General features: G+C 45.0%; 1 protein-coding gene and 1 pseudogene across 2 annotated transcripts in view; both read right to left on the bottom strand.

The window, feature by feature from the left end:
• Positions 1-1,903: 1,903 nt before the first annotated feature.
• The window catches only part of TMTC2 (transmembrane O-mannosyltransferase targeting cadherins 2), a 211,871-nt gene continuing 197,929 nt past the window's right edge, over positions 1,904-15,845 (bottom strand). For both annotated transcript variants that reach the window (XM_066634177.1, XM_066634175.1), the window contains exon 12: positions 1,904-2,470. In XM_066634177.1, coding sequence (XP_066490274.1) covers positions 2,291-2,470 — 180 coding nt within the window. In that variant the 3' untranslated portion in view covers positions 1,904-2,290. The remainder of the gene's footprint in view (positions 2,471-15,845) is intronic.
• Positions 2,870-2,983, bottom strand: LOC136658049 (5S ribosomal RNA; annotated as a pseudogene).

Here is a 15,845-nt window from a genome sequence, read left to right on the forward strand (position 1 = left end):
TGAAATTGCATGGTATAGCCAAACACGCTTAAAAAAAAACACCCGTTGCTACTTTATCAGCGAGGAATAGAGACTCTGCACACATGTTTTTCTGTATGTAAAAATGTTAAATATATGCAAACGTAATTGGCAACCTTTGTCAGTCATATAATCCCTTTCGGTCTAACACCCTGTGAATTCTCTAGATGCTAAAATCAACTAAATCCGTTTAGTTCCTTGTTGCCTTTAGCAAAATGCTTCCCTTCTCACAAACCGCTGATAAAGTTCATTGCTGGCATTTCAAAAAAAAAAAACATACTCACTGACTGCACACTGCTCTGAAGAGTTCCAGTACCATGTAGCTGATCTGGAGACAGATATGTCGCTGAAAGCTGGTCTTTTTTAAGGGTTGAAGTTAAAAAGTTTTAACGGTAAAGATAAGGGCACATCTGAACAGCCATTTGACTAGGGGCCACTGTATAGCTAGTTGACATATAGTTGCCCTGAGAGCTTGCCTCCCAATGCCACAAATTAAAGCCAAAGGATCCAGACTCTGGAAAGATGCAATTATATTCCAGCTGTCTGGTCATTTTCAAGAGCAATGTCAACGTCAGGCTGTTCTATACTGCTCCTTGTTTGCTAAGTAATAAGGACCACACCAAGGGCCCAATCCTATTGACCTGCAGCCCCAGTGTCATAAACATGCCATAAAGCACGAATATGGCATCGTGGGAGGAGGGAATCCAGGTGCTGAGCCAGTGCCTGGCCCAGTGCCCGTGGGACGCTGGCCGGCGCTGACTCCACCAGCGTGGGACCAGCAGGAGGAGACCAGATCCTATGTCTGTGTCGGGCTGAAAAGCCCAACATGGAAGTTCTAAAGTCTGCACCGGCAAAATAGCCAGTGCAGACTTCAGTAGCCCAATTGCACTACTCTTACTTGGTGGAAGGGGACAAACTTCCCCCTTTCCCCAGGGAGACCTCCAGCAGCTTCCCCATGCCCATGGATACAATGGTCATCACTTTGGTGCCGCTGTTCCTTCGGGCTCTGGGAAGCATAGGACTCGGCTGCCCATGTGTCAGAACAATGATGTTCATTAACTAAAGTATCCCTATTCACATCTGAAGTAATTGGGGGTGGGGTCGTGTCTACTTTTATAAGTGAACGTGGTGAGGGGTGTGAATACGAGGGAGAAATGCTCCTTAACTCTCCATGCTTCCATCATCCCAAAGGTCTTTTCTCCCAGCCTCTTTCCACTATTCAAAGGGCTGAGCCTGGGAGAAAAGGGTCTGAAGGGATATACTATGGCAAAGTAAGGAGGACAGGGTTGAGCTCCCCTTGTTCATTTTGACCAATGTCAAAATGTAAAAATTAGGTCTTTCTCACCATTAGATGTGAAAAGGACAGACATGCGTAAACATGGATGCCCTAATCACGGCTAGTTTGGCTCTAAGAATCTCTCCTGCTGTTGAATGAACTGCCTGGAAGAAAATTCAGGTGTGCAATATGTAGGCAAAAGAGGATTTTCCAAAGACCAGGGCCTGCCTGAAACTTTGGGCAAATTTCTGTTGCACATGCGCGGTGCGTTTACCATTACACGCCCATTTGCTGTCCCTAGCTTATTTCACTCCTGACAGACAGACCACAGCCAACAAGGTATCTGATAACTTCACCAGAAGGTTTCCTAACAACAGCCTAAAACAAAACGTGCATTTGTCAGGAATAAAAGTCTGTAAATGGTGTTGCATCTTTCTGATTTTTTTGAACGGTCGTGCAAGTCTGTGAAACAGATAAGCAGACAGCCCTAAGGAGATACACAATATTAAGACAAACTGCAAACACACTGGATTTTAGTATACATTTTAATGAATTACAGCCTCGGAAAATAACTTAAGCCAGTCTTTATCCTTTCCTAAATTCCCAAGTTGCCTGGGTGGATGTTCTAGGCTAGCATAATTATCTACCAGAAACCACATGAATGCAAGAATGGCTGGGATGACCTAGCGACCATGCCAAAAGGGTCCTTTCAAGTGCTCCAGTTTTAAATCATTTTTACACTTGACGCTTGTGGGCAGTAACTAGGCATTGACCCTGTCATGAAGCTCCCAAGAGTGTTACCTCCTCCTCCTTGTTGTCACAACGTCACACCCAAAAAAGTAGCCCTGTAGGTTTTCCTAGCAGCAGTTACACCCTTGGACAACTGTCATCAGTCCAGTCAAAGCACTCAACAGAATCGCTCCCTGGAAGTTCTTCTGGGTTTGACTTTTCACCCTCCACAAAAAGAAGGCCCCAAGGCATTACTCCACCCCTGGGTCATGTTTTGGATGTCCTTAAGCCTTGTTTTTCCATAATGTTCCAGAGCTTGCGTAGATTCGACTGTGTGATAACGTCATCAGGTTTAAACTGAAGGGCATGGAGATAGTTGGCTTCGGCTTCCAGGAGCTTGCCATTGAGATGAAGAATTGCCCCCAGGTTCATCAAGGCAGCTGGATACTGGAACAAAAGAAGGGAGGAGAAACAATTAAGATTTTACTTTGGATTTTCTTTTCTCTGATAGCCTTCATCCATCTCTTAAAACTATTCTTGTTATGCTTTTGTAAGCTACTTCGATGGCAACAATTTCACAACTGGAACGAACATGTGCAGATAAAAGAAGAAAAGCTTGATTCATTGTTACAGTACTTCGTGCTTCACACAGGGTGAGCTGCGATGTCCCTCTGTCTTTTAATGATCCGAGTGCAGACCCTATATGCTTTTCATATAGGAAAGCAGGGACCTCAAAAAACTTCAAGTATGTGGAATTGGGGGGAGGTTGAAACATGCATTGGATAGTTTTTTATTGATCACACGAACAATGGTTGGCAACCTTCAGTCTCGAAAGACTATGGTATAGGCCTACAGCACCTGGTATTCCCTGGCGGTCTCCCATCCAAGTACTAACCAGGCCTGACCCTGCTTAGCTTCCAAGATCAGACGAGATTGGGCATGTGCAGGGTAACAGATGACATATCACATGAACAATGGAGATTGTTTTCTGGAGATGGGAAAAACATAGAAATTGCTATATAGGCTCCTGTGTCACCTGGGGCTAGGACCACAAAATGCTGCCCCAATGCTGCCCCACTGCCACTGGGTATGTCCAGAGGCCTTATAAGGGCTGGAGAGGCTGCCTGTCCACCTGTGGAAGGCCTAAAAACATTTCTGGTTTTCAAAAGTGATATTTTTAGGCTTTCCAAAGGCTTCCGAAGGGTCTTCTGGGGGCCAGGGAGGTCGTGGGTGGCCTCCCAGACCCTCAAAGGGCCTTGGAAAGATCTGTAAAGGTCTGTTAACAAAATGAGCAGTGGAGAGGGCTGCGGTGGTGTCCCCCGGGTGGTGCACTGGGGCATTTCCGCCCCAATCCCCTAAGTACTCCAGTTTTGGCTATGCAGATAAGCCCCTAGAAAATCATGCATTTATAGATCCTGCTCTTTTTTTTATCTTTTATTTGTTTGTTTATATTAAACATAGGTCTGTAGAAAAGGAAAAAGTTAGATGAAGCACATGAATGCCACCTTTGCAAACAAACAACGATAAAGCATAGTTTTAGCCTAGGCCATCTGTTCTTTAGATATATGCAGCATATGTCTACATTGTTTTCTCTTTTACAGTATTAGGAAATTAGAATTCAACACTAAATATCACCCGGCATGTACGAACGATTTCTCGGGACTGGCAACGTGTCTCTCAAGTCAAACAACACAAACACACAAGGTGAAGTAATAAATGACGGTCTAAGCTTCCTTTATTCCTATTCAGCGCACAACAGCCTGATTACCATACTGCTGGCTCTGGAAATAATCTTGTTTACATGCTTCAGAAATTGTGTTATTTCATTCTCGGCTCATGAAGGAAGGTTATATATCAAATAAAATGTAAACTTGTTTTAGATGCTCTCAGATCCTTTTTAGATGCAATCTCTGTTCACATTTGAAACCCAGTTTCCCTGTAAACACAAATTAACTTAGCTGCCTCTGTTGAATTATAGTGCTTAAGTTGACACAAGGATCGTCTACCCAACCTTCGGCCCCAATATGGAGTCTTTAAGCCACACTGCCAACATATGAGATGGGCAACTCGATCCTAAGCTGCCCCTGGCGCCCAGCAATGCCGCAGCGCTGAAATGGACACCGTTGCTTCTTTTCAGACTGGGGCAGCCGCCAGAGTCTCCTAAAGCCCCAGCGGCCCCAATGGGTTTCCTCAGAGCTGCGCCAGCTCCACAGGCCAGGAGGGGGTTTAAGATTCCACAGCAGGGTCTGCCGCTGTCTCCACCCTCCCAGACCAGATTCTTCCATCTCCCACCCTGGAAAACCATCCCACTGGCCAGCGAAGAAACCTAACGCCGGCTGCTCCCTGACCTTCTAAGGCTGCCCAGAGGTAGGGTCTGGGAGGAGACAAAAGACCTCTTGCCTCGGGCAAACCTCCTGCCCGACCTGACTACAGACCTGACTGTACTCCCATCAGGGCAGGGACCTATCTTTTCACTCTTTGCAAAGTGCCATACATACTGTTGGAGCTATATATAAACAATAAATACATAATCATAATCTCCTGTTCAAAATTGGGTAAATGAGTGCAAATCCCCCACTGTGAACTGGTTTCATCCCACTTTGAAAATGATCTCCAGGGTATGGAAAGGCAGCTCTTAGCTAGCAAATGTGGAACAAGCCAATGAAAAGTGTCAATCCTCCTAGCTCAGTGGTTCCCAACCTTCTGGAGTCCGCAGACCACCGAGGCAAAAATTGGAATTGTTGTGGACCACATGCAACTCCACCTCTGCACATTAAAACATAAGAACATATGAACAGCCCCACTGGATCAGGCCATAGGCCCATCTAGTCCAGCTTCCTGTATCTCACAGCGGCACACCAAATGCCCCAGGGAGCACACCAGGTAACAAGAGACCTGCAAGGCCTCCTGGGAATTGTAGTTAAGAACATAAGAACAGCCCCACTGGATCAGGCCATAGGCCCATCTAGTCCAGCTTCCTGTATCTCACAGCAGCCCACCAAATGCCCCAGGGAGCACACCAGATAACAAGAGACTTCATTCTGGTGCCCTCCCTTGCATCTGGCATTCTGACATAGCCCATTTCTAAAATCAGGAGGTTGCATATGCACATCATGGCTTGTAACCCGTAATGGATTTTTTCCTCCAGAAACTTGTCCAATTCCCTTTTAAAGGCGTCCAGGCCAGACACTATCACCACATCCTGTGGCAAGGAGTTCCACAGACCAACCACATGCTGAGTAAAGAAATATTTTCTCTTGTCTGTTCTAACTCTCCCAACACTCAATTTTAGTGGATGTCCCCTGGTTCTAGTGTTATGTGAGAGTGTAAAGAGCATCCCTCTATCCACTCTGCCCATCCCCTGCATGATTTCGTATGTCTCAATCATGTCCCCCCTGAGACGCCTCTTTTCTAGGCTGAAGAGGCCCAAACGCCATAGCCTTTCCTCATAAGGAAGGTGCCCCAGCCCAGCAATCATGTTAGTCGCTCTCTTTTGCACCTTTTCCATTTCCACTATATCCTTTTTGAGATGCGGCGACCAGAACTGGACACAATACTCCAGGTGTGGCCTTACCATCGATTTGTACAACGGCATTATAATATTAGCCATTTTGTTCTCAATACCTTTTCTAATGATCCCAAAAATGCAACTAAGTTTGGTAGCCTATGGGAAAGCACACAGTGAGACACTGGAAGTGCCAGCTGCAGTTATGGGTGGTCCCTTCTCCACTCTCTCTGATGGTCCATGGGGAAGCATCTTCTGAGCAAGCAATCCCCATGGACTACTAAAGAAGGAAGAGGACTGCCCACAGCCACAGCCAACATTGGTGAACACTGTCTTTTCCTCACGGACCACTCCTCAGGGACTCAAGGACCACCTGTGGTCCATGTACCACATATTGGGTACCACTGTCCCAGCTAGAGAACAGAAACCTCTCTTCTGTCCCCGTAGCCCACATTGGACTGTGGCATTGGACCTTTGGACCTTTGAGGAACTCAAAGGAAGTGACGCTTCATTCATGCACCAGAATTTCAACAGGAAGAGGCAAGAAAGTGGAGAAAAAGAAAAACACATTGGACCTTTGAGGAACTCATCAATAGAAAACAAAACAGGAAAGGGAAAAAGGCAACACTGAAGCCCCAAGTTCTTTGGAGAGGGGGTTGAGGGGATGAGGATGAGAACACTTCCTAACTCCAACAGTTCTGAACTACAAACCACCAAAAGAAGTCCTTATGTTCAGCTTTGTTTTGAAATCACTGATGTTCTTCAATTGCCTTCCTGCACTGACTGCACATTAATACATAACTGCTTGTCTACTTACAGTGTGAATGTAATTGCCAGTTTTATTTGTGGTTGGAAAAACCAAAACAAACAAGGCCATTAATGCTAGACAAGAGGAACTAGGCGGATATCCCAATCTCTCTCTCTGTGCAGAAAATTTGCTTATCTATTATATCGCTAGCATTATTTATTTAGCATTTCTCCCAGCTCTTGCCTTAGATTTTTTCACATCGTTAATGAAGAGTCAAATGACATTGCTTTTCTGCTCACAACCACAGAGGGTTGGAAGGAGGAACGTAAGGAACGAGGAAGGTAAGGCATCAACTTGCTTAGGCCACAGTGCTCCACACACTTATTGTCTTTTATTCAAGGCAGCTGATAAAGCTTTTCAACACATTAAGAGGGCCAGTCGGCAAGTCCCAGTTCTACCAACGTGGGGCTTGCTGCAATAGTGAAAAAAATGATAAAACATACCACAAGAAAGTGAGACTATCTCCTTCGTTCATTTCCTCTTGGAGACAGAGGCTTTACATCAAAAGGAATCCGCTGGCAGTTCTATTAGAGTTTTAGAGGGTCTTTAATGGTTTACTGGGATGTATACAGTTAATAAGCAATTCCTACATAAACATTTGCTTAGCCTCTGGGGACTTACGGCCTTAGGCCTACGGCAGGCTATATGAGCAAATAGCATTTATTACTCCCGTGACACCTCCATCACCATCACACTACACTCGGGTGTCAAGGCAGGACAACTGCACATTGAAAACTAGGAAGTGACGCTTCAATCATGCACCAGAATTTCAACAGGAAGAGGCAAGAAAGTGGAGAAAAAGAAAAAAAAAAAGTCAATAAAGGCTTGCAAAGAATGCAGCAGCTGAAGGTGATATTCTTCCTGCACCCCAGTGAAGAAGCCAAGATGGAACACTTGACCCTTCCAGAATAAGTTTTATATATGCTAAACCCCGCTCAGTCTTAAGAGTAGCTTGAAGCACTATACCCTGTCCAAGGAAAAGGATTGTCTTCGTTATTCTTCTCTTATTGACATTTTTATGGCCCTGCCATATTATATATATAAAACCATATCTTGCATTTCCTGTTCACTCCCCTACAAGCAAAACCATGTTCCTTCTTCTTCAATCTCCTGTTTGGCCTGACATGATCACTGTGCCTCAGGCAACAGGCCTTCTCTACATTCCTTTATTCCAGGGGTGCCCAAACCCCGGCCCGGGGGCCACTTGCGGCCCTCAAGGTCTCTTAATGTGGCCCTCAGGGAGCCCCCGGTCTCCAATGAGCCTCTGGCCCTCCGGAGATTTGTTGAAGCCCACACTGGCCCAACGCAACTTCTCTCAGATTGACGGCAACTGTTTGACCTCTCGTGAGCTGTGGGATGAGGGCTCCTTCCACTGCTTGCTCTTTCACATCTGTGATGCAGCAGCGACAGCAAAGGAAAGGCCAGCCTTGCTTTGTGCAAGGCCTTTTATAGGCCTTGAGCTATTGCAAGACCTTCATTCGTTCATATAAGTTCATCTTTAATATATTCATTTATGTAAATTTATTCAAATTTGAAATGTAAATTAATTCTTTTTTTTCCCCCGGCCCCCGACACAGTGTCAGAGAGCTGATGTGGCCCTCCTGCCAAAAACTTTGGACACCCCTGCTTTATTCTGTTTCTCACTCTATGCGCTAAGGTCCCTCCTCCTCCTCCTCTTAAGCCCTACAGGGCTGCCTGATTGCCTCTGTGTCTCTTCACCTCTCAGGACCAAGCATTAAGTGGCGTGGTGCATTTAGAATTCAGCGTAGCTTGAAAAACAGCTTTTGCATGTGCTGCTTTATGCTGCAGTTGGAAGGCATTTCAAATTCCCGCCCATGTCTGGCTGCGATCCTATATACCATTGGTTCCCAAATGTTTTAGCTCTGTGACTCACCTCATCCTCCGTGGTGCCTCTCTACAGGGCCCCAATGCCTTACTGGGAGCCCCCATCTTCCACACGACAGCCCCTCAGATATTCTTAGATAGTTATCATATCCCCTCTGAATTGTCTCTTCTCCAAACTAAACATGCCCAACTTCTTCAACTTGTCCCCACAGGACCTGGTCTTCAGCCCCCTCACTTTGCAGACAATGATCTGGACCCCACAAGTTTTCATTGGCAAGTCTGCTTAGCAGCACATTTAAGAACTAAGTCGCTCACTCTTGCATGTAGGGGTGGTCTGTATCGAAGTCAAAAAACAGGTGAGGGCAACACATTCGAGTTCGCTTCGGAAAGCATACAGAAGAATAACTGCATAACAAAGCAGAACAATGAATAGCACTGCTGTGAAAGAGTGGGTGGGAAAGCCACTGAAAGGGAAGCCAATTTTCTCCCTGTGATCTCAGAGAGTAGATCTTATTCAATATACATGTGTTTAATCTCTGCCTGCATTCACACCTAAGCTAAATTGTTCAGCTTGCTGGCAAGCTCTCTCAGTCCCCCTTCCTTACTGTCCTAATTTGCAGCAAGGCCACAAAAGCCTTCAGAGACATGTTTTTAAACAGCCCTGTTTGTTCGCCAGGCGATACAATCAGTGTGGCTTAGCAAAAGAAAAGAGGAGGTAATTTCTCTGATGTCAAATCTCCCGACCCTTCCCCATCTGACTGAAGTGCAGTTATTTCCCATCAGGCACGCAGTAGGGTACTTCTGTTTTCTATATTCAAGAAGCAACCATTGGAAGGCCTTTGCTGCTGGATGGGCGGTAACTTTCCCAATATTTTAACGGCACCACATTAGGACCACTTTGTCTTCTAAATGTGAAGAGCGATGGAACTATTTGGAGGTTCTGGTTTGCTAATTGAAAACATGTACAGTGGCTTGATAAAGAGCAAGGAAGTAATCACAGAGAAAATGAAAAAAGATTTATCTGTCGGCTGCATCGCTAAGCATGAAAACTACCCGAGGTGGCCCTGCTTCATCTCGCCGATGACCACGTTATAATGTGCTGTCAGGCCTCTTAATCCTCCTGCGGTGATGGCAAGAATTTTCTCTTGAACTTTTATTACTAGTGTCAGTGCCGAGCTGCCGTGTGCTATTTTCCAAGGCAATCAAAATGTCAACAGCTTCTTTTTTATTGCTAAAGAGAACGGTGAGCAGCTGAATCATTTCCGAGGTGGCATTTATTTTTGACAGAACTGAAAGTGTTACTTTTAGAGTTAGGCTGGGACAAGAAGAGTGCTGTTCTGGCTCTGCGTGATGCTACTTTAAAAACAGGAGGTGATCCCCATCAAGAAACTAGGGCCCCGATCCTTCCAGTCAGAAGTGTGGCTCTGGAGCATGCTGTCAGGGAAACAGCTGTTACAAAGGTGCCATAAAGCACTCTGCGGCAACTAGATGGATGGAGGTACCAGTGTGGAGGCCAGCATGGGCAGGTAGAGGGCCTCCATGCTGGTTGTAGAGGCCCTGGTAGCGAGTCTGCCACCAAGTGGTGCAAGGGTATTCCTGGCAAAGATCCAAGTAGCGCCATAGGGGTGGCTGGCCTTAGACACAGGGTAAGGAGAAAAAGATTCCCTTATTCCAAGTTGTTCTTCAGTCACCTCCTAACCTGCACTGGATGTGGCACAGGTCAGTTGGCCTGCCTTTTCCAGCACACGTTAGGAATGGGCTGTTGGTTCCTGTGTTGCTTGACAGCTCCTCATTCACATACTTTCAAAAAACAAGCTGTCAGATCAAGAGAGGGGCTGCCAATGACCGCACACCGATCTAGGGCAGTAGTGCAGAGTGCAGAGTGGTTAGCAGGCTCATTCCCTTCCTCCCATCCTATCCTGGGCTGGCCCAGAGCGTGTAGTGGGGCGTGTAGTGGGGCTGATGCAGCCTCTGCCCCATGCTCTGGGCCAGACAGAGTCCAGGCAGTGGTAGTGAGGTAAAGAACTTTTATTATCTACTTACGCACTCTGCCACAACCCAGTCCCCAATGGGCCTACTAGGATCTATGCCAGCTCTTTGGCTGGTGTAAATCTGAGACGGTTCAAGGTGGTACGTCAGATCTAGCCAGGAGCACAGGATATTGGTGCTGCAGCTGCCATCAGAATCCACCCCCAGGGCTGCCCTCTGAACCACCACCTCTGCCACTGTACCTTCACTGGCGAAGTGTCTGAACAGCTCTGACAGGTTTTGGCTCTGGCAAGCACTGAGCTTCTGGGTGTTTGCACCCGTGGCTCCGCAGTCCACTATGGTGTCATCGCTATTGTGCCACTGCAATAGAACCTATGGGACCTATGGCAGCAGACCACGAGATCTGTTGCCACAGGGCTCCTGCTAGTATTTAGCCATATGTATTACACAGCAGTTTGAAAATCCTCAGTGAGCATTTTCAGTAGGAGTTAGGTGATGATTTTTCCCCAATAGCAAGGCACTGAGTGCTTTGATCCAGCGTTAAAAAACGGCCCTCCACAATTACTCTTTCAATCCATATGGAAACCAAGCTGCATATTGTAAAATATTATTTCATTAGTATAATAAAACTAAATAGTCACATACGCTATAATTTTTTAAAATGCTGTGGTTATATATTTTTTAAAAATAAATACTAACGTATGTGTTATAGACCTCACAAAGTGCTTATAATTAAACTCCTCTGGTTCTCTAGCCCAAATAGTTTCAGGATTATACAGCACATAATTATGGCATGGAGTTGTCCAAGCAGCCTGAGTTAAATGCGAGCCTATTCAAATCCCAGAATTTTTGTTTATCAGACTCAAGCTGTGCTTTCAGGTCCAAGCCTACAATTCGATCATTTTCACATCTAGCAATTTGTGGCATTTATCAACCCTTTTCAGCTTCCAGTTGAGATGTCTACCCAATGAAAGATGTGATAGGAGTATACAACAGCCTTGAATGTTTGCAGTATTTTGGCTCCGTGAGTGATATGGTTTGGAAATACAAATATATGAAGTTGATCGCATTGAACTCCGCATGCTGATTAAAATAAGAGCACCAACTGCATTATCTTCTATATAACTATGTTTTCTAATTATATTTTAAGGTCCTGTATATCTGCATAAATGAAATGTAGCAGGTTTTACAAATAGTACTTTTGATGTGCTAATGCAGCGTTTCTCAAACTGTGGGTTAGGACCCCCTAATAATAATAATAATAATAATAATAATAATAATAATAACAACAACAACAACAGTATTTATATACCGCTTTTCAACTAAAAGTTCACAAAGCGGTTTACAGAGAAAAATCAAATAACTAAATGGCTCCCTGTCCCAAAAGGGCTCACAATCTAAAAAGATGCAAAAAGAATACCAGCAGACAGCCACTAAAACAGACAGTGCTGGGGTGAGGTGGGCCAGTTACTCTCCCCCTGCTAAAAAAAGGAGCACCCACTTGAAAAAGTGCCTCTTACCCAATTAGCAGGGGTTATTAGCTAATTACCCAATTAGCTAATTACCCAATTACCTAATTACCCAATTAGCAGGGGTTAACTAGGTGGGGCACGAGCTAATTTCAGGTGGGCCCCCATTCATTTCAGTGTGTATTTTATTTTTAATATATTAGACTTGATGCTTCCATGGTATGTGACTGCATTTGGGGAAATGTGACAAATATATACTTTTAGCAGGCTATGTGTATTTTTTTTTAGTGATGATAGTCAATGGGGCTTTCTCTGGGGTAAGTGAGGATAGAATTGTAGCCTTTGGGATGTTTGGGGAATTTTTTTTAACTAGATCAGCAACTGCTTCAGTAACTGTGGTGTAGGAGGGTTCTTCTTTATTTTAAATAAAGTTTTAAACTTATACTCATTGTAAACTTTTAACTGATGGGCAGTCCAATCCTAATGGTGGCAGCGTCACCGGGCGTAGTGGCAGCAAAATGGCGACCGCTGTACCCAGCTGCTTCACTGGGACTGCCAGAGGCCCCCTGAGTAAGGACACAGCCCCCTGAAACTTTCATCCCTTTCCCCTGAGTAAGGACACAGAGGATGCAATGGGTCTCTTCCAGTCTGCACTGCCTATTTTGCTGGTGTAAACTGGAGGAGCTCTGTGTTGAGCTTTTCAGCCTGACACAGAGTATAGGATCTGGTGGAGCAGGGCTCTGCCAGTCCCACCCACCCTCCCAACCCACCCTCCACTGCCCCAAAACTATTGACTGCTGGCTGGCGCTGCTGGAACACTAGTCAGCTCTCCACAAGGCACTGAGGCTCAGTGCTGATTGGTGCAGGCCCAGCACCAGTGACCTCTCCTCTGGTGGGTCATGGAAAATGGTCTGGTGCTAAAAAGTCATTCTAAATGGTCATGCTAAATGGTCATTCTAAAAAGTGGTCCTGGCGCTAAAAAGTTTGAGAACCACTGTGCTAATGTATTACATGCACCTCAAATGAAAAAGAAGTCACTGAGTCTGGTATTACATGAATCAAATACAGAGCAACCTGCCAGTAACAGGTTCATTCATGCATTCCTAATGCATCCAATAACAGCCTAGCCTATCCAAAATATTCTCATAAGTTACCCGACAGTTTCACTCTGAGCACTCATTGCAAGTTTCCTCCCTGAGGGCCACTTCCATTGTGACTTTCTCCTACTCGCTCAGGGATATGAGGAGAAAATGGCTTCAGGCACACGTCTTATAATGTATGAATGATCAGAAGTGTCTGTGATATTAGCCAGGCAGCATTTGGTCTATTCACAGGCCTAAGACTTGCAACAGACTATTCCAACAACACATGTGGAGACGTTGTCTGTCTCCTGATGCTTCGTCAATAGGAAACCGTCCTGTTTTCCAACCAGGGCACTGGGCAGAGTTCTCTAGACTGGTGACCACTTTAACAGCATAACCGCGCAACAGAATTAGTTGGATAGAGAAGATTAACAGAAAGCAGACTGCATGTGACAGATGAATCAGCTGAGATCCAGGAAAAGCTTTGTGAAGAAATGCAATGTGATTGGTAAAGGGAGAGGGGAATTAGGAGGATCACAGGGATTATGAACATGAATATTCAAGCCTTCTAGGTTATGGGACATTGGAAGCCTTTCAAGATGCAAACAAAACTTCAAAACAGTGCGCAAACATGATATTCTTCTAACCAAACAGTAAAACAACCAATCCAAGTATGCAAATGCACTTCCATTTTACCCAGTCTTTTTTTTATTTGAAGCTTCATGAGAACAAAAATGCTTTATGGATTTTGGATTGACTAAGTTACTACCTCCGTTATCTTTCTCTGTAATTATTTCCTAGCAGTTTAGTTTTAACTAAAGTCTATAGTGCTTGCTCATGTATAGTTTATGTTTGGTAGTTAATGATGTTTAAATCCCATATGTCAGGGGCCACCATAGTGGCTTTCAAGTTGTGGTGGCCAAGTAAAGTCATGGTACGTGCACAGTGGACACAGCGACATCAATAGCATAAGAACATAAGAACAGCCCCACAGGATCATGCCATAGGCTCCTCTAGTCCAGCTTCCTGTATCTCACAGCGGCCCACCAAATGCCCCAGGAACCACACCAGATAGCAAGAGACCTGCATCCTGGTGCCCTCCCTTGCATCTGACATAGCCCATTTCTAAAATCAGGAGGTTGCACATCATGGCTAGTGTCTTTCATGGCTGCATCAAAAGTTCCTGGTCACCATGTGTGTGGACATTATAGGTGATCCGAGGAGCCATGGGTGAGAAGTTAAAGTTCTTGAAATAATCCATACATACAATCCATTAGCCATACATTCTAACAAAGCAAAGAACACCAGTGAAATAATAAAAAACTATAAAATGCTCAAGGTCCAGTAAGATGATTATGGCTTCCTGAGGTTACATTGGTTTAGGTCATTTAAACGAATCTCAGAGAGCAGGGCTGGAAAGATCCTTGGAAAGATGTTGCCAGCAGGTGTGACCATACTGGGCTACCTGGACTAAGTATAGGGCAACTTTCCTTATATCAGTTCTATCTGCACAATTATTAGTTGTTTCTATGTAAACAAACCCAAATCCTCCATTTTGACAGGTAACAATCCTTTTGGGCAATGTAGACAAAAATACTTGTTTAAGAGTTGACAAAGACAGATGAAACACAAAATAGGCCAAAAAAGGAGAAAATAATTAAAACTTTTTTTAAAAAAATGATTCATTTTTCTTAATTAAAATGGCTGAAAGAAAGTTTTGGCTATTCAGTCAAGGTAGGCCTGCAACCAAGAACACTCAAGTTGCCGTTCATGAACGTTTTACAAGCTTGCCCATGTACAACGTATAGCCTGTGTTGGTTATTTGCGGGACGCTAAAAGCCAGAAGGAATACAATATTCTTGTATTCTTGAAATGTGACTGGTTGGGAGGGAGGCCAAGCATGCCCTCCCCACAGGTTTTTCACTAAACTGGAAGTGCCTTTCAGAAGGCTCTGGCAGACCTGGAGAGTGTGACCTCCCCATGCTTCAGAAGGCCTGCTGGAGACACACTAAGACACACTTCTGGTTTAGTAACTGAGGCTACGCTGAGATGTGGTCTCCCCGTGCCTAAGAACACCTCCAGGCACAACTGGAAGTCACTGCTGGTTGCAACACTTGGCCAACAGTCTGAGGCAAAGAGGCAAAGAAGGAAGGCCCACAGCCAGGGAGACAGACCAGGGACAGACTGCACTTGCTCCCGGTGTGGAAGGGATTGTCACTCCCGGATTGGCCTTTCCAGCCACACTAGACGCTGTGCCAGAACCACCTTTCAGAGCGCGATACCAGAGTCTTTCGAGACTGAAGGTTGCCAACAGTCTGGTTGCATCTGGAGGTCCTCATGGCCCGAACCCACAGATTCAATTATTCATGGGGGGGGGGGGGAATCCGGGAACAGATCCCCTGTGTATAACCAGGGTCAACCTGTACCCATTTCAATGGAGTGTCTCAAAGGTTTAACAAAGACATTAAGAGAAAAAGGTTCTGTGTCACAAAGTGGCTCACAGAATACACGCACATGTGCACATGCTTCTCGTGCAAACATTCCCAGTTTGCTTCAAGTTGTGAAGCCTGCAAGGCATCTCCAAGCCTGTTCTGTGGTCGTTTCACCACGGTATGATTTACAAACCTAGCTGAAATGTGTTGGCAATTTGACTAGCATAGTCGATTAGTTCTAAATTTTGTCATGCTGCTTCCCACCAGTTTAAAACTGGGCATGCACATTCTGAGATGGTACTCATTAACTCATGTATTTTCTCCACTAGCCTTTGCGTCTTGTCACAGGCACCACTGATCAACTATTAAAGGGAGACCACTGAAAAATGTCTTCAACAAATACACAAATGTGCCTGCCAGAACCCAGGTTCCCCAGCAGACAGTGAGAAAAGCAGAAGAGCTAAAGGAACACAATACTTTCCATGCACAACACTGGAAAATTTCAAAGCTATTTTAAGGGCATGCATTTTGAACATAATTACAGGACACACCGGTGGAGCTGTTCTCCTGGTTAGCAGCTTTTTGACCTGGTAACTAATTTCTTTACCATGTAATAAGATCACATGGGGAGTGTCTGCATGTGGCTTTCCAATTATATTTTCAATCATGGTCTGTTTTTCATGTGCCCTTGC

This window comes from Tiliqua scincoides, chromosome 7 (genome assembly GCF_035046505.1).
Source record: "Tiliqua scincoides isolate rTilSci1 chromosome 7, rTilSci1.hap2, whole genome shotgun sequence".
In the NCBI taxonomy this organism is placed as follows: Eukaryota; Metazoa; Chordata; class Lepidosauria; order Squamata; family Scincidae; genus Tiliqua; species Tiliqua scincoides.